We start from the raw sequence: 23,408 nt of genomic DNA on the forward strand, positions 1-23,408 counted from the left end.
CCCCTTAAATCAGTCTTGTCTGATTGCTGCATGCAGGGAAAGGTTTCTCCTTTCATTTCTTTCTTGGGGGACGGGGGTTATTGCAAAAATATTCATTTTAACATTACAGGGGCCCTTTTGTTAGAGCTCCTCTACCACAGACATTAACAGGTGAGTAACAGCCACATGTACTGATTGTATCCATTCACAATGGACAACGCATGGAATGTAAGCTAGCTTACTTTTGTCACTATGTTTTTCTTGAGTTTGTTCTTATGTTTTAAGAGGTACCAGGTGTGCATTTTTACACGGAAATCTAAAGGTACCTTCAAAAATATCTGCTGCAAAAACAGTCCTTCATCATTATTTAATCATGTGTTTGTACATTTTTGTACGTTAATTTATGAATGAGTTTTTCAGTAAGAAATGTATATGCAAGAACCAAAAAAAAAAAAAAAACAAAAGACACACAGATTGGCTAATGGATAAAAACACATGTTCCAACTATATGCTGTCTGTAAGAGTCTCACTTTAAATCCACAGAGACAAAAAGGTTAAAAGTGAAAGGATAAAAAAAGATATTCTGTGCAAATAACAGCCAAAAGAGAGCAGGGGTGGCAATACTAATTATCAAAGCAGACTTTAAATTAAAATAGGTTACAAAAGACAAGGACATTACAGGCTCATCTTCCATATGCTGTGGGTTTGATTCCAGACCACTGCACTGAAGTGGTTATCACGATAAAGCAAATGTTGCACTAAAGCAAGTCAAATGAATTTTTTGGTTTCCCGGTGCATGTAAAAGTTACGTTGATACTGCACTGTGACCTATTAAGTGCGCAATAACGTATGTGTAAAATAATGTTCTTTTATTAAAAAAAAAACACATTATTGCCAGAAAGTGCTAACTATCTCCCGAGCTTTCAGAGTCCTATCTTTCTGCCTGAAGAGGGTCTTGTCTCGACGTTGATGGCAGCAAACTGACAAGGGTAGTGGCTGCTGGAGGTTAGAGTGGCTGCACTAATTTCTTAAGATACGACAACAAGTTTGAGTCACTGAGGGACTTCCTCCCCTTCACAAACAATTTCTCTGTGGCATGCAATGCTGGTTGACAGCATCTGACCCACACTGCAGTCAATTCTCTCAAACTCCACCACTGCTTTATCAACTAAGTTTCTGTAATATCTAATCCCTTACCGTCATTTCGACAGTCTTCACAGCATCTTTGCCTGGTGTAGACTCTATCTCAAAAAAAACAATTTCTTTGCTCATTCATAAGAAATAATTCCTTATCCCTTAAAGTTTGATCAGGAGATTGAAGCAAGTCAGTCTCACCTTCAGGTTCCAATTCCAAGTCTAGTTCTCTTGATGTTTCCCCCACATCCACACCACATTTCCACTGAAGTCTTGAACCCTTAAAGTCTTCCATGAGGGTTTGCAACAACTTCTTCCAGACTCCTGTTCATGTAGGTATTTTGACCTCTTCCCATCAATCACGAATGTTCTTACATGCCGGCATCTACAACTGTGAATCCCTTCCAGAAGGTTTTCAATTTTTTTCCCAGATCTGGAGGCTATAGGGTTATGGCCTTACAAAATGCATTTCTTAAATATTAAGACGTGAAAGTCAAAATCATCCCTTGATCCACAGGCTGCAAAATGGATGTCGCCTGTACGTTGTCAATGAGTAGTGACATTTTTAAAAGTAATCTTTTTTTTTCTTACCATGTTGTAAACAGATGTGATGTCTCCCAGGCTTTGTTGTTCCATTTATAGAGCACAGGCAGAGCTGATATAGCATCATTCTTAAGAGCTCTAGGATCTTCCGAATGGTAAATGAGCACCGGCTTCAACTTAAAGTCACCAGCTGCATTAGGCCTTAAAAAGGCAGTCAACTTGTCATTTGAAGCTTATGAGGCCAGGCATTGACTTCTCTCTCGCTATGCAAGTCCCAGATGGCAGCATCTTGCAAAGAATGCTGCTTTGTCTACACAGAAAATCTCTTCTTTAGTGTAGCCACCTTCATTCACTATCTTAGCTAGATCTTTCGAATAAAGTTACTGCAGCTCCTAGATCGGCACTTGCTGCTTCACCTTGCCCTTTTATGCTTTAGAGAGGACTTCTTTCCTTGAACCTCATGAACCAACCTCTGCAGCCTCAAACCTTCCTTCTGGTACTTCCTCACCTCTCCCCTGCCTTCACAGAATTGACGAGAGTTAAGGCTTTTCTCTGCATTAGGCTTTGGCTTAGAAGAATGCTGTGACTGGTTTGCCTTTCTATCCAGACCGCTCGAACCACTAAACAGTTTTGCTTTCTTATCATTTGTGTGTTCACTTATGTGTTCACTGGAGTAACACTTTTAATCTCTTTCAAGAACTTCTTTGCATTCATAACCTGGTTTAGTGTTTGACTCAAGAGGCCTAGCTTTCAGCCTATCCTGGTTTTTACCATGCCTTCCTCACTAAGTTTAATCATTTCTAGCTTCTGATTTAAAGTGAGAGACCTTCAACTCTTCTTCTCACCTGAATACTTAGATGCCATTTAGGGTTATTAATTGGCTTAATTTCAAGATTTTTGTGCCTCGGAGAACAGGACAGCCATGGGAAAGGGAGCAAGACGGGGGAAAGCCAGTATGTGCAGCAGTCAGAACACACACAACATTTATCGATTAAGTTCACCATCTTAAATGGGTGCAATTCACGGGGACTCAAAACAATCACAATAGTCACATCAAGGTTCACTGGTCACAGATCATCATAACAAATAATAATGAAAAACCCTGAAATGCCGTAAGAATTACCACAGTGGACGGGGACCAGAAAGGAGCAAATGCTATTGGAAAACGGAGCCAAAAGACTTCCTCAAGGCAAGAGTCCACAAACCTTCAATTTGTAAAAGACAAAAACAAAAGCACAAAAGAAAATATCTGTGAAGTGCAATAAAGCAAAACACAGTAAAACAAGGTGTGCGAGTACAGTAGATGCTGCCTCAGTCTAGCAAAAGCTCCAGTGTTCTAAGACTGCCCACAGAACACCAAAAGCTGTGCAATTCATGTACTATCTCCTAATTTCATGCCTTTGTTCTTTGGCTAATGCAGTTGTCTCCTGAAGTATCATCTCCCTTCCCAAACCAAACTTCTCATGCCTCAAGACGCACTGAGCTCAAGTAACATCCTATCCAGAAAACGTGCTTAGTCACATCAGGTTAGATTATGTGCTTCTTCTCCACCTTATCACAACAGCTCATCATGACACTCAACATATTTTACTAAAATCATCTTTTTAATAACTCTCTCCTTATCAGACTGAAAGTTAATCCTGAAAGCCTACCCTAGGTATTAGAACCTGTCTAATTCACCACAACAATGTCCGGATCCGACTCAGTGCTCCACATATCACTAGTGGAAATAAATGTATGCGACATTTAAATTGTTCCCTACTGAAAAATGTTGCTTCTTGCTTTTCTGTTTATGTCCTTTTTCAAGGTTAACTACAAAGGAAGACTTGACCATGACAGCTATACAATTTCATCTAATAAAGCATTAAATATAAGATAGAACTTCCCTAGTAGACCTTTGATAAGTTAGTTCCTCTTACTTATCTTCCTAAGTTCTATGAAAGTCCAAAGAACCCTGAACTTTCCACACTAATCCCCTCCGTATAACACAAGTGGGTGGGAAAATAAGAGGATTTATCTCTTTTGTCACTTGCCTGTAGTTGGAAATGTGGGACTCCATTCGTATTCAGCACACTTATTCAGAAATTTCAGTATTTCTCTTTAACTAGCAGCCCACTGGCAAAAGCAAAGAATGAATTTTAACATCCCATGTTCACAACTAGTTTATACATCAGAATTCAAATAAAGTAGTAACTACACATCTAATATTTAATATTCTATAAAAAAAGGGGGGGGTAAAAGCTACTAGGTAAGGAAGGTGTATTAAATACACACATCTAATTTCAGTCCCTCCCCAAAATGCACTAAAACTATGTTATCGCTGTTTTTTCTTCATGGCATAATCTCACAAAAAAACAGGGAGAACTAGACAGGCAACAAAAACAAAATTTTGGAAGCAGAAAAAACAAAGTGATTGCTCACAGACGCAAATTCCTAAAAATATAAGAAATGAAATCTGGTGATATACAATATACATCAAAGATCTTAGGTGTGTGATCAACAAACAGTTATAACATACACCATGACCTAACAGGGTCTATTTCAAGAACACAGGACTGGTTTAATATTAGGAAATCCAATAATTCACCACATTAACAGATTAAAGGAGAAAAACAATTTGATTATCTCTTTGTGTTTAAAGAGAACACATTTAATAATTTCAACTTCCCAGTCATAACAAAACTCTTAGCAAACTAGAAATAAATTCCATTAATTATTGTTAAAGGATTTCAGTACAAGAAATACAGACAAAAATCTACCTAATATTAAAAACTCAGAAGTTTTTCCTTTGAGATCTAGAACAATACAAGAACGCTTGTGTTTACTATTTATAGTTCACATTGTATTGGAGAGCTTAGCCAGAGCAGTAAAGGGCGGGGTGGGGGAGGTATAAAGATGGGAATGGAGGAAATAAAACTGTTGTTACAAATGATTGTTACAAATGATATGATTACGTTCACAGTAAATCCAATGAATTTATTGATAAATTATTAGATAAGACTTTAACAAGGCTAGTGGATAGAAAATCATTAAAGAAAACAGATTTAAATACATCAGCAATAAACAAAACGGAAGGAAAAAAAGGGGGGAAAATGACTACTATACACAACCAAGAATGGCCAAATTAAAAAGTATGAAAATACCAAGTGATAACTTGGATATCATTTTTTGCCTCTTAGCTCCAAATCCACCCTCATTATTTATCTGCTCTATGGTAATAGAAGTTTACCCTGTAAGCATGTCTCTTTAACAGCTACATGATGTTCCGCCTTATCAGTAGAAGATGCCATAAGGTTAACTGCTTACCAATTCAGGCTGTGGTGTCCTGTCCACCAGCCTTGGTCAACTTATACCTCACAGGAGTGTTTTCTGCTTGCTCAGGGACTACCAGGCAGAAGGTTGGAAGAGTCTTCTCCAAGAAATCTAACCAACCAATCAATCATTCAAAAAGACCTAAAAGGTACTGATATTTGGCATTCCTCACTACACGATCTACTCAGATGACTCTACACGAAGGTTCACAGTTGACAGGCCCCACATACGCACTCAAAGCTTCCAAAGAGCTTTTTATAGCTGACTTTTCATCACAAGCAGATAAGCAAAGATTATAAGCCTAGACAAAAAAGCAACTCAAGGAAATAGAAACGACTCAGAGGCGGAGGGAAAAAAAAAAAAAGAAAAATATTACTATCTCTGGGGAAAAAAGAATATATACCTATGAAGTGAACTCTTAGAGATGAACATGACAGAAGTAAAAAGAAAAAAACAAACAAACAAAACACTGCAACAGGAAGGTTATGAGGTAAAGTTGATGAAATTTCCCAGAAAATAAAGCTAACAGAAAACCTAATATAGATGGCTAAGAGGAGATGTAGACAAGTGATGGAAATTGGGGGCGGAATGAGTGTTAAGTACAGAGAAAACTACAGAAGTGACAAAGTAAGGTAACTGTTAACTCTAGGAATAGCAACAGCCAGGGTGACAAAGGAAAAATGAGGGTTAACTACAAGGCTCATCTCTGCATAATACACATACGTGTTCATAATAATGTAAACCCTGAATATTAATATAATCAAAATTAAAAGATAACTATTTGGACGCTCACCTCAGCAGCACATCTACTAACATTGGAATAATACAGAGAAGATTAGCATGGCCCCTGCATAAGGAGGACACACAAATTCGTGAAACATTCCATATAAAAAAAAAAAGTAAATAAATAAAAGATAGCTATTTGGGGAAAACAGGAAGATACGAAGTATGCATGTGTGTGGAGTGGGAGAAGAAACAGCAACCTCATCTATAGTGGAAAGTTAACAGATAAGGACTAACACAAAAACAAAATGCAGTATAATTACAAGAGCACGTAATAATACAAATAATATTATAAGACCAAAAGGATCAGCTAAAAATTAAAAGTCACTGACTCTGCAGAAGGAGAAAAAGGTGGGAAGGTGGCTAGGAAGTACTACTTGTTCTAAAAAGTAAACAACATCAACAAAAACCCTGTAACCTAACTCTTCAAACTATGTTCTCATGTAACTATAGTAAAAAGTAAAAACTTAAAAACAAATAGCTTGCCCATACTGTCATGGTAAACTAGGAAATATTATTTTTTTAAGTTTATTTATTTTGAAAGAGAGAGAGAGAGAGAGAGAGGCAGGGAGTGAGGGGGAGAGAGAGAATTCCAAGCAGGCTCTGAGCTGTCAGTGCAGAACCTGACATGGGGCTCGAACCCATGAACCATGAGATCGTGACCTGAGCCAAAACCAAGAGCCGGATGCTTAACCAACGGAGACACCCAGGTGCCCCTAGAAAATATGATTTCTTAAACAAGTATTCACAGTAGCAACACATTTTTTAAATGCTTAGGTGTAAATTCAACAAAAATATGCAAAATATGGATTAAGAAACCACTGTCCCTTAAGTGAGGGACCTAAATAAATGTAAGCATAACCAGTTCCTAGTTTATGGACATGACAGTTCTTAATTTGATGGATAAACATAAACCTAACTAAAAACTAAATTATTCTAAGGAGTTCCTAGGATAAATGCACAGCATTATCAGTGATGTTTTAAAAACTAAAATATTTTGTCAAGTGACAAGCATAGTTTCAAAGCTATTATCTGGTGAGAACCCCATTCTAAATGAAGGCATTACAGGTGATTTTATATTTTCTTAAGTTTGCTTATTTGTATTTTCTCTCTCTTTTTTAGAATTAATGCAGGGTACTTTTAAAATAAGTTACTGGGCACTGGCGTGGCTCAGTCAGTTAAGCATCCAACTCTTGATCTCAGGTCAAGTTATGATCTGGGTCATGAGATCAAGCCCTGTGTTAGGCTCTGCACTGAGCATGGAGCCTCCTTGGGATTCTCTCTCCCCCCTACCCATCTCTGCCCCTCACCTGTTCATGCTCTCTTTCTCTCACTCTCTCTCAAAATAAATCAACAACAACAACAGTTATTAAAAAAGAAAAAAATGAAAGATGGCTACTGGATTACTGAGGCCAATATCACATTGATACTTTTACCATATCACATGATCTCAACATTGAGTTAAGTTTCTTTGTTTTGGTCCTTTTGATGTCTTTTTAAGCATACCACTATGGCAAAAAAACTGCCTTGGCAAAAGCACATTTAATAAATCAATTTAAGAATGAACAAGAATCCAGTACTTGGTGTTCTCCAATAAAGAGAGCAAAGAAAAAAATGGAAAGAAAGGTAATCTAGGAGGGCAAAAAAGGAGTAGTTGCACAGTATCCTTAGATGGGGTATGGAGGGTTTTTCCCCAGACATTGTTTATTTTAAATCAAATTTATTTTTCTCAATATCTCTGTGAAAAAGAAAAAGTTCATTATCTGCATACACATATGAACTGAGGCAAGGGGCAGTCACATGACTTGTTTGAAATTATACAATTAAGTCAATGGCTGAACTGTAAACAAAACCAACGATTCCCAACTGCTAGTCGGCTGCTCTAACTAATGGATCATGCTCCCTGCTATGTAATAGGACTGTTTCCTTTAATTATGAGTTCTTCATTCACCATCAGCTTATCAGCCAGAGGTTTCATCATTGGTTTTGCTATTCTTGCATTCATGGCATTACTCTAAGTATATGAGACTTCCATGATAAAAAAGATAAAGACCGCTACTTACTGTATCATACCAAATCTGAAAATTCCAACTGCAATGGCAAGGATACATCACCAAACCTGCACTTAATGGCACAGTTACAGGTAGAACTGCAATTCTAACACCTATTTGGGGTTGATCAGTGACCTGGAGAGAACGAATTGTGTTCTTTTAGATCCCAATTTCAGTGCACTTAAAATCTTACATTACAGAATTCTATGGTCTCATTAGTCAACAAAATCTGCAAATACAACCTGGAAGTAAAAGTCCCAAATGTAGCAGATTGTTAAAGATACATTTTGGAGCATCTGTGATGCTGGGAAGTAGACTAAGATAAAAATCATGAGATATTCTTACATTATACGCTAAAATCTATAAAAGAAAATTTATTGGGTAAACAAAGTAAATTGCTGAAAAGACGTATGCAGTCACTTGTCTTTGAGAAGCACTTTGTGTTTCTTTGGCACAGATCACGGCAGCAGTAGTAGCAGCAGCCTTGCCCTTGGTGCTGATTTCTTACTACTCTAAATGTCTCCTCTGAGCCAGAATACACTGGCTGTTGCTGATCATGCTGTGAGACACCTGCACTGGCTACTAGGCTTGTCATGACGCACAAAACCCTACCATCTTCAGCTTGACATTGTGCAAGTTATAATTATTCATCCAAATGAATATGTCAGAGCAGCAGCAGCAGACCTCTCATCAGAGCAAAAGAAAAATACATCAAAACATTATCAACCCAGCAGGAAGACAGGGACCATAAGGAAAATTACCCATTTTTAATATGGATGCCACAAAGCCATGCCTATTATTTCACAAAAAGAAAGGAAAATAAAGATCTTCCAAGTTTAAAGTCCAGAAACACTGAATCCAAAGAGGAAATGTACAAAAACAGACAAGGATTTTTTAAATCAATTATCTGGGACCTATTTACAATCTCGTAAATAGAAGTTTGCTGTTAGACTATGTTTATTTTGCTTAAGAACTACAACTGTTTAAAGATTGTTAAGAGAAAACAACTCCCACAAGCAAAATTGTTTCCAAAAAGGCAATGGAAAAAGACCATACAAAGTGGTCTGATACTGCTTCTTACGCTTAAAATAAACCTTGCCAATACTCTTATCACGTCTAAAAGACTCAAGAGTTCATACCACTGGTAGAATCACCAAAATGCTTATGATGTATTGCTATGCTCGATGCTAAAACAGGTAAATAGTGTGTTTTGAAAATTTTCTAAATTTTAATGGCAAATGTAAAAGAAAAACTGAAATCACCCCTAGACTTACACAATGAAGACATATCCAAATTTTATGAGCATATACTAAATAGCCAAGTGTAAATAAGAGTCCCAGCTCCTAATTAAATGTGAAAAAAACATATAACTTTTAGAATATTAGGAAACTATCTTTTCAGAACAAGATATGAAAGATTTTCTCATTCAAGACACAAAAAGCAGAAATCACAAGAAAGAGATGATACATGGGACCACACTGAAAGTTAAACTTCTGACTGACAGAAAAGATCATACACAAAGTTAACAAGTATGCCACAGAAAGAAGATACATTCCATGTAACCAACAACTGGTATCCAAATAAAAAAGGGACACTTACAATAAAAGACAAAATTTTAAATATACAAAGACTTTAAGTACCATAATGATGATTATCAATTCTTGTTAAAAATTAAGGTCAGACTACCGTAGGACTAAGACTTGGAAAGGATTTGGAAAAGTAGGTATTACTATGCAATCCTGGGTACGAGTGTAAACTTAGACAACCAATTTGGGAAGGCAATCTGGCAACATTTGGTAATCTCAAAGAGGCACATTCCTTTCAATCCAACATTTTCACTTCTAGGCATAAGCCACCCTAAAAGTCTCCCACGTGTACAAGGAAACATAAGGATGTTCACTAGAGCACTACCTAAGAAATTGTGAACAACCCTATCAGTATGGCAATGAAGAAGTTAACTGGTGGATCCATATAATGGAACTATATTAAGCATTTAAAGTAAATGTACTAAACATACAAAGACCATGGGTAAATCTCAGAAACAATGCTGTTTAAAAACTTCAGCCAGCCTGTATTATAGAATATGGCATGAGCAAATGTGGCAAAAAAATATGCATGGATAGACCATGTATCAATTTCAGGAAGGTGGTTACCTCTAGAAAGGGAGAGAAGAAAAAAAGGAAAAAGAGGGAAATAAAGTCTTACTTGTTCCTAGAACATTTTATTCCTAAGAGAGAGACAGAAATAAAAGATGTAAGTGAAACAAACATGACAAAAAGTTAACATCTGTCAAATCAGAGTCTGTGGATAAAAAGGAAGGTAGCCAAATTTTCATCTGTACTTTACCAAGAATTTTAGTTATCTTCTTTAATTAAAAAATAAATAGGACATTCCAGTTACTAATTAGTTCTGTCTTCTTAGAGCTAGTACAAAACAGAAAACTTGCTGTATGACCTAATTAAATCTAAAATTCATCCCATGCTTAAATGTGCAAGGCATTGAGCTGGTGTTAAGGAACGATAGAAACTTTGAAATAAATTACCCTCAGAGACTTCCCAGTGTATTGAAATCACAAATTTTGCTAAATGACAGAATAAGGTAAGTGCTAACACTCTTTTTGTGGAGATGCAAACTTTTTCACAGATTTAAGTATGGGAAAAACCTGAGTTATCTACATTCAAAAACACTAGAAACTCATCAAAAGTATAGTCTTGGGATTTTGATATATATTAAAATATCATCTAGAGATAGCAGATCTGGAAAGAATAATACAAGCACAGTGTTATCTCATAATCTCACACATAACAAAATTTACAGAGCCAATAGGACATGTGTATTTAAAAAAAAAGGAAAATATATATTTTAAAAAGAGGAAGGCCAAATAGAAAATGTACATTTGGAAAAGAGGAAAAGTTTCTTTAAAAAAAAAAAAACAAAACACAGCATTTCTTAGATATTTATAACATACATCAGAATACCAAAAGCAAATCACAGGGTATTTCCTCTCCTTTATTTTGCTGTGTTTTCTCAATTTCCATCGAAAGGAGGGAGACTTTTGTTTTTAAAGAAAAAAATTAGAAAAATAATTTTTAACATGTATGTGATTAAAAGGATATTTGAACTTACACAACACTATTTAAATCCTGTTAGGTTTTTTAAAAAACTAACTACATATACAATCACTTGACTCTGTTTTTATTGAAAACATTAAGCATAAATTATCACTTGGCCCTATCAAAATTTCCTAACACAAATATGGGCAGCCTAGAGAGTATCTGTAAAATGTCCACAGGAATGTTTTTCCCCCTCTTTGCATAAGAATAGAAATGCTCTCTCCATTTTGCTATCAACTGCCACAATTTACTTGGTGAAAGAAGGACCCTGCCTGTCATCATTAGATTGTTCTTGGAGTCTAACCACCACTCTGTCAGATCTTTAAAAATCACACACACGTCATGTTGACGATGGTGCTACTAATACCCATACCACCTTGTATCTACATAATGCTGCTGTTTACACTGCACTTCTAATTTCATCCTCTTGTTAAATTATCACCAACTTTTTAAGAAATTAAATTGACAGAAGCAGGAGCAAGAATTTCCTACATTCTTTACATGAAGTATGAATGTTCCAAAGCCCACACAAAAATATAATCTAAGTTCAGGGATGAATTATGGGAACTCCTTTATAACAATAAAAACTGAGTGGAAATGATTTGTATTTTCAGTCATAACTCATTCTCCTATGAAAAATGATTCTCTGATATTATGCCATCAATATTAACAGTTTTAGCAATCTGAAAAATCCACTCAACTTTTCACTTACTGCTCACGGCTTTATAGAGTTCTTTATGATTTAAATTTAAAGGAAAATTTCTGTCATTAGACCTTCATATTTATCTACTATGAGGCATAAACATCTCAATACTGGATGGTGTGTTTACATGTGAGGTGAGGGAGAAAGTAGATATTAACTACTAGAAAATATGGAAAAAAAGCACTCTAAAAGTTCTGTTTATAAATAAATGCTTAGGAAAAAACCTAAAAAGAAAAAAAAACACTCTATAACCTATAAAGGCCACTTATGCTTTTTAGCTACTTAAAATAAATTTAACAACTTACCTGTGGTGTCCAAGAAACAGAAAATGGAACAGGAAAATCCACAAAACAATCTGGTGATTCTGCAGGGTACTACAAAAAAGCATAACATCAGGTGATTTTTGCTTCTGTGTGGTAATTTCACACGAAGTATCTTAGAAAAACTGAATAGGAAAAGTTTTATTATAAATTCAAACGCATTATATATAAATATTTTGATTCTATTCTTATAGAAAATGTCAAGAGCTAATTAATACTCAAGTTATGCTCAGGAGGTTCAAAGTTTGGTGACTGGGATGCCAAAGCACTGGGTTTTGAGTAAAGAATAATGAATTAATTCAGTGTCAGGTCACCTGTTAATGTAAGTTGAGGGGAGAACCACACAGGATCTCAGTTTCTTTATCTTTAAAACGAGAGATTTTTCATCTTTAAAACTGATTGGTATTTAATATCCTTTCAACCTAAAATTTAATCTCAGTCTCAGTCACTATTTAAAAATGCTGTATCTGTTAAAAGAATCATGAAATGTACAAAAAATGTAAGCTATCAATTAAAAGAAGTATTTTCCACAACAAAGCAATTACTCCTAGCAAGAACATAAATAAAAAGAAGCAATGAAATGCTTTCTGGTTATTAAGGAAAAATAGAAGTAACAGCTTTAAGAAAAACCTTTTCATGGTTGATAAAGAGAAAATTAATTCAATACCTTCACACAAAAAGTGACAGTCATTAAGGACAAATCAGATGTCCAAGTTAAGAAAGACAAAGGCAATTTTTCCTAAAATCAATTTCATTATTATAGAATTGTACTACATGATTTCTGTAAAATCCAATTCTGGATTCTTGAAAGTCACATGTAATTATAAAATACTCATTTCTTTTTTCATTAAAAAGCAAAACTTACTAAGAGAAAATGAGTTTGGGGAAAACCTCTGTCTCTCATTTGAGAAAATGTTTAAAAGAAGTTTTAGACTTTCACTTTTTTCACTACTTCGCTGAATAAGCAAATGGGTTCCAAGAATTAGCACTACAGTATTTAGCACACGCCAGCCCATCCGAAGTCAATGTTTTGAAAAGAATTAACATTTAGTTATAATGTGTGGTTTGCTAAAAAGAAGCTTATCAACATATTCTGATGGTACCTGACTACACAGAACTGGTAACACAAAGGAAAGTATACAGGAAATCATATAAAAATATAATAATGATTTAATTTGGAGAAAAGGAAAAAAGAAGAAGGTCAGGCTGAGACTGAGGGAGCTCTAGTACAATTCTAAATATCAGATTCTAAGTACTTCAGATTATAACTGTTATAATCACTACAAAAATGATCTGTATGCCATTTTTACAAGTCCTGTGATTATTTCAAAGTAAGTGCAGGCAGAGACCTTAACTTTCTGATTTCTAGTTCTGCTAACTTGTATGATCTTGGACAAGTCATTTAACCTCCCTGGCTGTTTGATATGTAAAATTGATGGGACGCAACTAAAAGTCTTACAACATCTCTTCCCTCTAACATGTTAAGATTCTGTAAAAATAATAATGCACACTTGAAACCTCCATGGGTCAAAAATGGAGTATCTAGTTCAATTTAAATTGCTGCTTTTTATCTCCTACTCATGCCGACAATGAACAATATCAACTCTTTAACTTAAATCATCAATCTAGGGAAGAGTACAAAGTTAATGAAATGTTTACTGTATTGAGAGTAGATGAACAAAGGAAAATAGCTGTTAATGTGGAAGTCATTTAGTACATACAGCAACATTATTTTAAAAGAAATTATGATCCTAATCCAAATAGGACTCAGTAAATAAGTATATACAGACAGATACAGAAAGAGACCTACAGATAGTTAAAAAAGAAGTTAGAATAAATTTGATATGATCCCATATCCATAAATGAGTCTCCACAGAATTTTAGAATTTGAGATAAGAACATCTTTCAAATATATTTTTATGTATAATTATGCAGACATACAAATATAATAAATTAGATTGATCTATCTGTAGGTGACTTTATTGTAGAAGTTAAATGCAAATATACTGTATGTTATATTCATGTTCAACATCGATATTGTTTATATAAGAAACTATACATAATTGTATATAGAACCTAAAAAGCAAACTGATATACTTCTGGAAGACTTAACATGAATTATGAAGTAGGATCCTAGATATTTCAGAATCATTTGTGTGGTAGCACTAACTACAACACAGATGACTAATGCAATATTGTGAAACAGCTTTATCAAAATTCAGATAGTTTTTGATAGGAAGCTGTATAGATAGGTATATATAAAACCAGAGACTAATTGCCAAGTTTTTCTTTAGCAGTCTAAATGACAACAAAAGCTCCACATAAAGGGGCATTAATTAAAAAATAAGTGGTCAATCATTTTTATTAACAGTTTTTCAAATCTCACTTGAAACAATTCAATCAAATCAGTAACGATAAAAGAATTATCATAGCATATTAAGTAAATATTTTTATCATATATGGTACTTTTTAGATTCTGTAGCATATTGTTCTAAGGAAAATTTTAACCCAAATGTTCTGTGATTGGAGCATCTAAGCAAAAAGGTTACCGCCAAGTAAATACATACAAACTGTAGCAAATTACAGAAACAGCCAACAGAGACAGAGTGCCCAGCCTCTGAAACATGTGATTTGGTTTTCAAGTAGTTCTGCCCTTGGCCAAAGCCGAGGAAGCTCTGGTCCACCAGGTATTGTAAATACTGCATAGAAATACACCTAGAAAAGTGACAAAATTCAACTGTTTCTCTTTTTTGATTTATGTACTTACTTAATAGAGTGATTATTTAAAATTAATATTTTCTTTGAGGGTTGGAGACAGTGAGGGGGAATGGCAGAATTGGGAGAATATGTATTTAAGCAAAAAAATAAATGTGTTCTTTGACTATATATCAAAAAGTATCAGATATAAGAAATAAAGGTTTGTATATTTGCAAAGATAAGCGTGCTTTATGGTTTACTTTTTTTTTAATCAGCTTGACTCTTTAAAATTTAGTTTGAGCTATGATATTTGCCTTATATACTCTTAACGTATAGCTTCAGTTATCAGTTTTTAACTGAAAATCCCAAATACTCCTAAAGAAGAAGAAGAAGAAGAAGAAGAAGAAGAAGAAGAAGAAGAAGAAGTAGTAGTAGTAGTAGTAGTTGTTACCACATCTAAAATACATCTTTGGTCTATGAAAACTGAACCAAATGGACAATTAAGGACTCTAATGAAATCATACCAACATCAGATTCATTCATTTCCACCTTGGCTTTTTTTGTTTTTTTTTGATATAGTTTTTTTCTTAATTCCTTCCTTAATTTAAATAAAGCTTTCTAGTCTCTCTTGCCAGGACATCCATAACAATGCTTCACAGCTATCGATGCTGCAAATATGGACACTGAAAACATTCTTCACAGAAATTATATTAAGTGTCACCTTATCTACCCAAAAAAAGATGTAATAAAAAGCAAACAGGATGGAACATACTAGTGGCTACATCCTCACTCTCAATACTACTAATAATGTCATTAATTAGAGTTAATAACAAAATCTTGTAGTTACAGGCAGAGCTGATGTAAAGCATCGTCTCCTTAGTAAAAAAAAAAAAAAATTATTTTTTATAAAAATCAGGCTATTAAAAAAACATTACCCCACCAGCACCCAGAATAAGGATGAGATGCATTTAAAATTTTTCATTTTGGTCTTCACAGTGGCAAAGGAACTTTTATCAATGTACAAAGTATAAACAAATAAAACTTTGAAGTAAATGACAGAACCCTTGCCACTAGTGGTATGTGACCTTTGGTGGTAGAATAAAATAAGATTTCTCCCTGATCGAAAGAAAGAAAGAAAGAAAGAAAGAAAGAAAGAAAGAAAGAAAGAAAGAAAGAAAGAAGAAAGAAAAAAGAAAGCAAGCACACCTTTAAAAAGAAAATAAAAAATGTTCACCTTAACAAAACTATCCATAATATCTTCTTTTACAAACAAGATTTCTATCCCACTAATTTTTTCAACACTTAACAGTCATGAATCTTAAAATTATACCTGAATATTCTGTGTGTGAGGAAAAAGAGAAAGTCATTTCTCAACTTGTCTGATAAAGAGGCATTATAAGATACCAACTTTTCTGTGTCACCCCGTACAGCTTTATATATTTTCTCTCATGGAAAGCTTAAATGCCAGACACATTTTTAAAAAGGACAAACACAATTGATCTTTTCATCACTACAATCTTCTGAAATAGAGTTGATTGATGATTCCTAGAAACAAAAAAAGTTAAATGTCCTAGTTTTCCCAAATTCTAATGTTTCCCTAGTGATTACCAAGTAAATGATTACTATGCTGAACTTGCTTATTCTACTTATTTCTCAAAGTTCAAAATCTAGAACTAAAAAATAAAGATGAAACAGCTATGTTTTGTGCCAATAAAGTTAGTAAGTAATCACAGATCACCAACCTGTGAAGAGTCTACAAATGAAGGCATAACCTCTGCAAATTCTTAAAATACAGGAGTAAAATTTCAGACAAAACAAGCAAGCAATAAAAAGCAATGCATGTGGATGTGTTTTCAGAGTCTGAGTGATGTTCAGAAATAAGAACTACAAATGTAATTCATAGAGCTGAAGACAAGAGACTTCAGTGAAACTTTACTTGGGACAGTGGAAACTCAAGTTTTTTCTTTGTACAGCATTACAAATGGCACGTGGAGACTTATCCGTAATATTTATTATGAAGCCTATATTTTGATCCAATTTGCACTGAACAGTGACATGAAATTATGTCTATGCTTTTGGAAACTTGAGGGGTAAGTTTTAGGAGCTTTCCAAAATAAATTACTTAAAGTACCAAATATATTTTTTTTTTGGAAGCAACTAGCACCTCTTTACATTGAAAACATTCAGAGTTCATTTCACAAAGTATTTCCTAACCATAACAGTTTAATGAAGCACATACCTTTGCCTTCAACTTGAGAGTAATTAAATGTTTTCTACCAGAAGCATCTTCAGCTTTTAACTTGATGGTACTGAGACAAGTATCCACAAATACAAGTCTGGTGAGTAGAAGGAAATAAAAAATGATCATGCTAGGGAGGGCAAAGTTGGGGGGGGGGAGGGGGAGGTAAAGGATGGTAGAATTCAAAATGAAAATATCTGCTGTATTCCTATTAATCCATTACAAAAATTAATCCGAGGAATTTCTGCATGCCAGCCCTTTATGCAGCTATAGATTTACTGCCGTTAATATACCAGCCTGGTGCTTAATGCAGTCATAGATCTCTGGATTATTTACAATGTGTGTCAAGGCTCATGCTGTGGTCAGTGAGCACTATGTTTCGGTTTTCCATCACTGGAACCTTTGGCACACACAGCATGTTGCTGTCAGCTTCTACTTATGTACACATTAAACTTCCTGTCAAACTCTTTGATCCATTTCTGTAGTTTCATACAGTATGAGACTTTTGTGCTTCCTTTATTTGTTTTTCTCTTCAATGAACTTCTCCTTTATTATCAATAATGTTAGTGTACAAAAATCTGGCTGATATTAGTTCATATACTCAATTGATGCTCTAAGGAAAAGGTTATATAAGCACAGGTACAGTCCAATCTGGTAACAATAAATTTTCTTTTTGTGCAATATATAGCTTCTGACATTTAACCTGGACATGCATTCAAGATGACTAATATTTTAAACCCATAGCACAAGCACAATTGTTTCTGGCTTTAAGTTGCTCTAAATGCATGAATTTTCTACAACGGAAACCAATACCCTTTGAAATACATCATTCTGTAAAAATATGGTCCCTTGAGTAGTATAAGCTACTGCCAAAAAGGTTCAAATTTAGCAGTATATTTACTAGTGAACTGGGCATGTGGATATTTTTTGACATTTTTACAATACTATTCTCTTGTAAAGATAAAAAGTAGCCTAAGAGTATTGCACAACTTATCACCCAGACTGATGGTGAGACCCATTAGAGTTCAGAACTAACATTAGCCTCCTCACCTAGGAAACATTTCTTTTAACATCACTATATGCCATCTAGTCACTAGCCAGATGTAATGGTAAAATGGGTCAATTTCAAGAAATGCTGGGCAATAGTTGTGGAACACTGCTTGTAATGAAAAATAGATCTAAGTCTGAAGATCTGGATCCTCAAAAATAGAATAAGAAGTAAAACAAAACAGTCTTTATCAACAGAAGAAATATGTATCCTAAACCATGCAAAGTCTAGGGTCCTAGAAAATAAATGAAAGCAAAATTATTCTAGAAAAAAACTATTTACATTAAAATATTAATGACTTGTAAATAAAAGAAAATAATTTATATATCTGTAAACATCTCCCCAATCCCCTACCCCCGACAGTTTAGAACATGAGACTTCGTCACACGTTTCATCAAGACGACTCTAAGGCTCTGACTCTAAAAATGCTGACACTTCAGATTCAAGACATTGAGACATGCATTCATATTCTCTCTAATCAAAACAGAACCAAGGAATTTTAAAAAGTTACAAATAAACAGTTAACAAAAAGAACAAGAAGGAACAAACATTAACAAGACAAATTTCCAACAGCTATTATAAAAATGAAAAGTGGTTAGAAAAGCACTGGGTGACAAAACAGATTAGAACAGGAAGAAAAGAAGGCTCCAGAGGGTAGACAGTGGGCAAAAAAAGGAAAGTTTGTATAATACGGAGAATAGAAAGTATGACTTAAATACAAGATGAAATTAAGAAAAATTTTTTAAAAATGCAAGAAACCAAAAAGGAATGAGGGAAGTTTAAGTGAAGTTATAAACAATAAAGCTATGACAAAAAACTAATTGCTCCACCATTAGTTTTCAGTGAAAAGCATTTATGTAGTCATTAAAAATTTAGCTGCTTACTAATTATGATTTTCAGAATCCAGCAACAGACAAAACTAAGAGACTTAATTATAGTTACAGAAACTAATGTAAATATATTTGACCACGGCAATTTAAAAGGAAGAGAGGACAAAACTTGAGAGATAGAAGGAAAAGATATGAGGAAGGAAGATCAGGGACACTAAAATTTGTAATTGCTAATTTGAGAGTAAGAGATACCATCTTTAATTGAAGGGACATGAAAAGTTTAAGAAATATTAAAGCTAACAGAGGAATAAAAGAAGAGTGAGGAAGGGAGAGAAAAGGTAGTATGAGAGCCAAATCCTTTTCTACTATAATAATCGGTATGTAATTTCCAAAACTGATAAATCAAGTTATATTGAATAAGGCACATTATTTAGAAATACGGAAGTTGTGAACATGAACATTTCAGTGAACGTGAACGTTTCAGTGTCTACCTTAAAGACTAAGAGCGGGGATACAAAAATGGTGCGGAGGAAAAAAAAAAAAGACTGCTGCTCTTTATCATAAGCCCTAAGTAGTTTACAATCATGATAAATATATAGACACAGAGAGAACAAGAGGGGTGGGGAGAGAAAAGGAAAGACTAAATCATTAACCAGTACTTTTCACACTGCTGCTCAGCATCAAAATATTAAAAGTTACTGAACATCTATAAAATAAGATAGAAATAAAAGTTCTGGTCTTTATGCAATTACACAAAAAATTATCTTCCCACAAAGTTTAAGACAGAGGAACTACATTAGATATGGCCTTGCTGTCAAAATGATCATAACGTTAATTCTGCTGAACTTTAAGAAGTAATTCAAATAAAGTATCAAAACAATGTTTGTAATTGCAGGTTAATCTCGGCATAGTCATTTAAAATTAAGCATTTTACCCATGCTGATGCCTGTCTACTTTGTGTAAGGGACAGGAAGAAACCTTATTCTAAATTATTAACATCTTGGGTACAAATCTGCTAAACCAAATTTTAGCAGGGTACATCCGACAGCTAGCAGTCCTTCCAGCTGCACTTGGATGTCAGCATATCACTAAATCTGGCCAATGAACTGTAAGCAGTGATTTGTGCATCTCTTGAATCATTTGTAACAAAACCACGCCTTCTCCTCTCCCTACTCCTCTCATTCTCCCTGCCTGTACTCGAGAACTTAAGCCAACATAAGCCAGCAAAGACCATGCAGACAAGAACAACACTCTTAGAGCAGCTCTGACCAACAGAACCTCTGCTAGGATGGAAGTAGTCTATACCTGCACTGTCCAAAACAGCAGCAACAGCCACATGTAGCTATGAAGAACTTAAAATACATTAAAACTGAATTTTTAATGTAATTTAAATATAAATATCAATAGCCACATATGGCTAAAAACTACTGTACTTAACAATGCAGCCAGGGTGGGGCGCCTGGGTGGCTCAGTCGGTTAAGCATCGGACTCTTGATTTTGACTCAGGTCATGATCTCATGGTTCAAGGGTTCAAGCCCCACATCGGGCTCTGTGCTAATGGCACAAAGCCCGCCTGGGATTCTCTCCCCCTCCCCCCATCTCTCTCTCTCTCTCTCTCTCTCTCTCTCTCTCACACACACACACACACACACACACACACACACACACAATCAATAAACTTAAAACCAAGCAAACAAAAAAATGCACCCAGGGTGGATGGTTGAGAAACAAAGAAACTTGAGTTCCTGGATGACCTTATGGACCAAACAGAGCCACGAACTCCCTCCTGACCAGCTTGCCTACCTCTCAACTGTTAAATGAGAGATGAATAAAATTCTATCTTGTTTGAAAATTGAGAATTTGGTGTTCTCTTTGTTAACTGCACCTTAGCTTGTACCCTTACCAACAGAATGTATTTCTATCCATAATAAGAATAGTATCTTATTGTTTGGTGTATGGAAGAGATATTAAGGGAGGGGAAAAAAGTAATAAACTGTTAACAAGTAATATTAAAATCAATTTTTCTAAAAAAAGCCTATTTCAAATGTTCTGCTTTATTGTAAAGTTGGGTATCTCAATTTAGACAATATGGAATAACTGTAGTAGTTTTCACTCATTCAAGTAACATATAAATTCATATAAATAATAAACAGGAAAGTCATCACTTTTGAAAAGCTCACATTTTTGAAAAGTCATAAAATCACATTTAAAATTTATATTTAGAAGTTATTACTTATTTATATTTAGGTGTTCTTACTTAGCTAGGCATAATCCAAAATTGACTAAGAAAGTGTAAACATACAAATATAAAACCTAAAGAAAAAACTCTATTTTTGGCACTTTACTTTGTATTTATCATTTGCTACATTTCTTTACAAGTTACTGCTTACAATAAAATGGCACTAAACTTGACAGTTTAGTTTTTTAAACATTTGAAAAGGACACTAATTCTTAAGCTTACCAGAGGTTTTTGCTATTCACATTAATAGCTGAATGTTATCAATAGAGAAAAACAGAAGAAAATTGCTTTGTAACACTATCCTTAGTTTGACCAACAGCTTAAGTTACATAGTTTTTCTTTAAACATCTAAGATGCATGGGTGCCTGAGTGGCTCAACAGGTTGAGGTTGAGTGTCTGACTCTTGATTTCAGCTCAGGTCATGACCCTAGGGTTGTGGGATCCAGCCCTGTGTCAGGCTCCATGCTGAGTGTGGAGCCTGCTTGGTATTTTCTCTCTCTCTGCCTCTGCCCCTCTACCTCCATCGCACTCTCCCTGTCTTGCTCTCAAACAAACAAAATTAAAATAATATAAAATAGTTGCATTTATGCAGCAATAACATCAAAAGGCAGGTTACAGACCTTCATATTTTAATAAAGCATCAATTCCATGTTTACCACCACCCTCAAGTTTAAGCATTAACTACTTCAAAAAACCTCCCTAATTGGTGTTTTTTTCTTGTATCTTCTGTATACATCAATCTACCCTGTCCTCCCATGGCTAAATTAATCTCCCTAAGTACTTTTTAAATTGTATCAACCTCTTGCTCAAAAACAGTCAAGGAGTCCCCATCACTTGCATATAAACAATCCTTAGGCTAACAGTCAAGACCTTTCAGTCTGGCCCTGATATTAATCCTCTTAAGTCAACAACTGATCTCCAAAGTCCAAAGATGAACAGCACATTTCCAGCAGTACAAACTTGTTTCTACCACTGCCTCCCTTGTAAGGCTCTCTATATTCCTTCCAAGCTTATCCCAATATCCACCTCCTCTAGGAACCTTCCTAGATCATCTGCAGCCTTAAAGGATTTCACCTTTCTCACACCTGTCACACTGTTCCTCTTCGTGTAAATTTTTGCTTCCCAAATAACCTTTTTTTTTTAAGGAATATGAAAGGGTTTTTTTTTTAAGTTTGAGAGAGATCAGAGAGAGAGAGAGAGCAAGCATGCATGCATAGCAGGGGGGAAGCAAAGAGAGAGGGGAGAGAGAGAATCTCGAGCAGGCTCTGTGCTGTCAGCGAGGAACCCAATGTGGAGCCGAAATCAAGAGTCAGACGCTTAATCCACTAAGCCACCCAAGTGCCCCAGAAATGTGAAAGTTTTAAACTTCTATGCATGTATGTATTATACGACCATGGAGATGCTATCAGACTGGTTCATATTTATTGATTCATATGCAAGTTTTAAACAACTGAACGCATATTGTTTAAATTGTAATATATACTATAAACTTTTTACCAATTTAGAAAAATGCAATTTTTTCACTATTAGATAATTTCCAGTTATTCAGTGATTTGAATATATACGAGGAAAAAGCACTCTAATATATAGGTAATTTAGAATGAGAATCATACTTATTAACATCTATGTTCTTATGCATTATGCAATGGAAATTATCATTACTGGTTGTAATTAAATCATAATACTAATTAAGAGCTGTAAAACTCCTATGTAGTCTGACACTTTTAGGTGAACTAGTGGCTCAACAACTTTATACCTACTTTACACAAGGCATTATTTGAAATCGAATGACATGTGTTTCTTTTCAATCCTTATTAAGTATTAGTTTCATTTGAAAAACTATGAAAATGTGGCTCAAAGAGGTTACATTACTTGCCCAAGTTCACACAGCTGATAAGCCAGAATTAAAGCTCTTGTTAAGACAAAATGAATTCCAATAACTAGACAAGTATCTCCATTTCTCCCAATAAGGTATACAGTTCTTTGAAATGTACTGAGAATTATAGAAAATATCGCCGTCAATGGATTAAGTCCATTACCAAAATAAGGTACTTCATTAAAAATCCAACTTAATATATGTCTACAATCTTTTAACAGCACAATAAATTTAATAAAACTCAGCTCTTTTACAAGACAAATTTAAAAGGCTAAATAGTTGGAATTCTACTCACTCTAGTTGACAAAAAACCATCAGATCACACTTCCCCCAGTTGGAACGATCTAATCTCTGAATTACCTGGGCCATGTGATTACTAAAACAAACATAAGGTATTTTATCACTAAGACGTGCATTTCTTCCAAATTGAGACACTTCTGAGACTGAAAGAGGCCAGGATAAAAGGATAAAAATCCTAACTTATGTCAACCCACTTATAATGAAAAGTATTCAGTCAGGACATTCTTAATAACAAACAGAA

General features: G+C 34.7%; 1 protein-coding gene and 1 non-coding gene across 3 annotated transcripts in view; one reads left to right on the forward strand and one right to left on the reverse strand.

Annotated features, from left to right (window-relative positions):
• FANCL (FA complementation group L) overlaps nt 1-23,408 on the reverse strand; it is an 85,196-nt gene that overhangs the window by 32,167 nt on the left and 29,621 nt on the right. The window contains exons 6-8 of one of the 2 annotated variants that reach the window (XM_047068093.1): nt 16,875-16,971; nt 11,924-11,992; nt 7,815-7,937 (exon numbers count right to left, since the gene is read on the reverse strand). In XM_047068093.1, coding sequence (XP_046924049.1) covers nt 7,815-7,937; nt 11,924-11,992; nt 16,875-16,971 — 289 coding nt within the window. The remainder of the gene's footprint in view (nt 1-7,814; nt 7,938-11,923; nt 11,993-16,874; nt 16,972-23,408) is intronic. The other variant, XM_047068092.1, reaches the window with a different exon arrangement.
• Nucleotides 5,754-5,860, forward strand: LOC124504533 (U6 spliceosomal RNA). Its single transcript, XR_006960489.1, has one exon. It is a non-coding gene; the product is annotated as a U6 spliceosomal RNA (small nuclear RNA).

This window comes from Lynx rufus, unplaced genomic scaffold (assembly GCF_022079265.1).
Source record: "Lynx rufus isolate CCGP_SWC_20201006 ecotype Redwood Valley unplaced genomic scaffold, mLynRuf1.p SCAF_8, whole genome shotgun sequence".
NCBI lineage: Eukaryota > Metazoa > Chordata > Mammalia > Carnivora > Felidae > Lynx > Lynx rufus.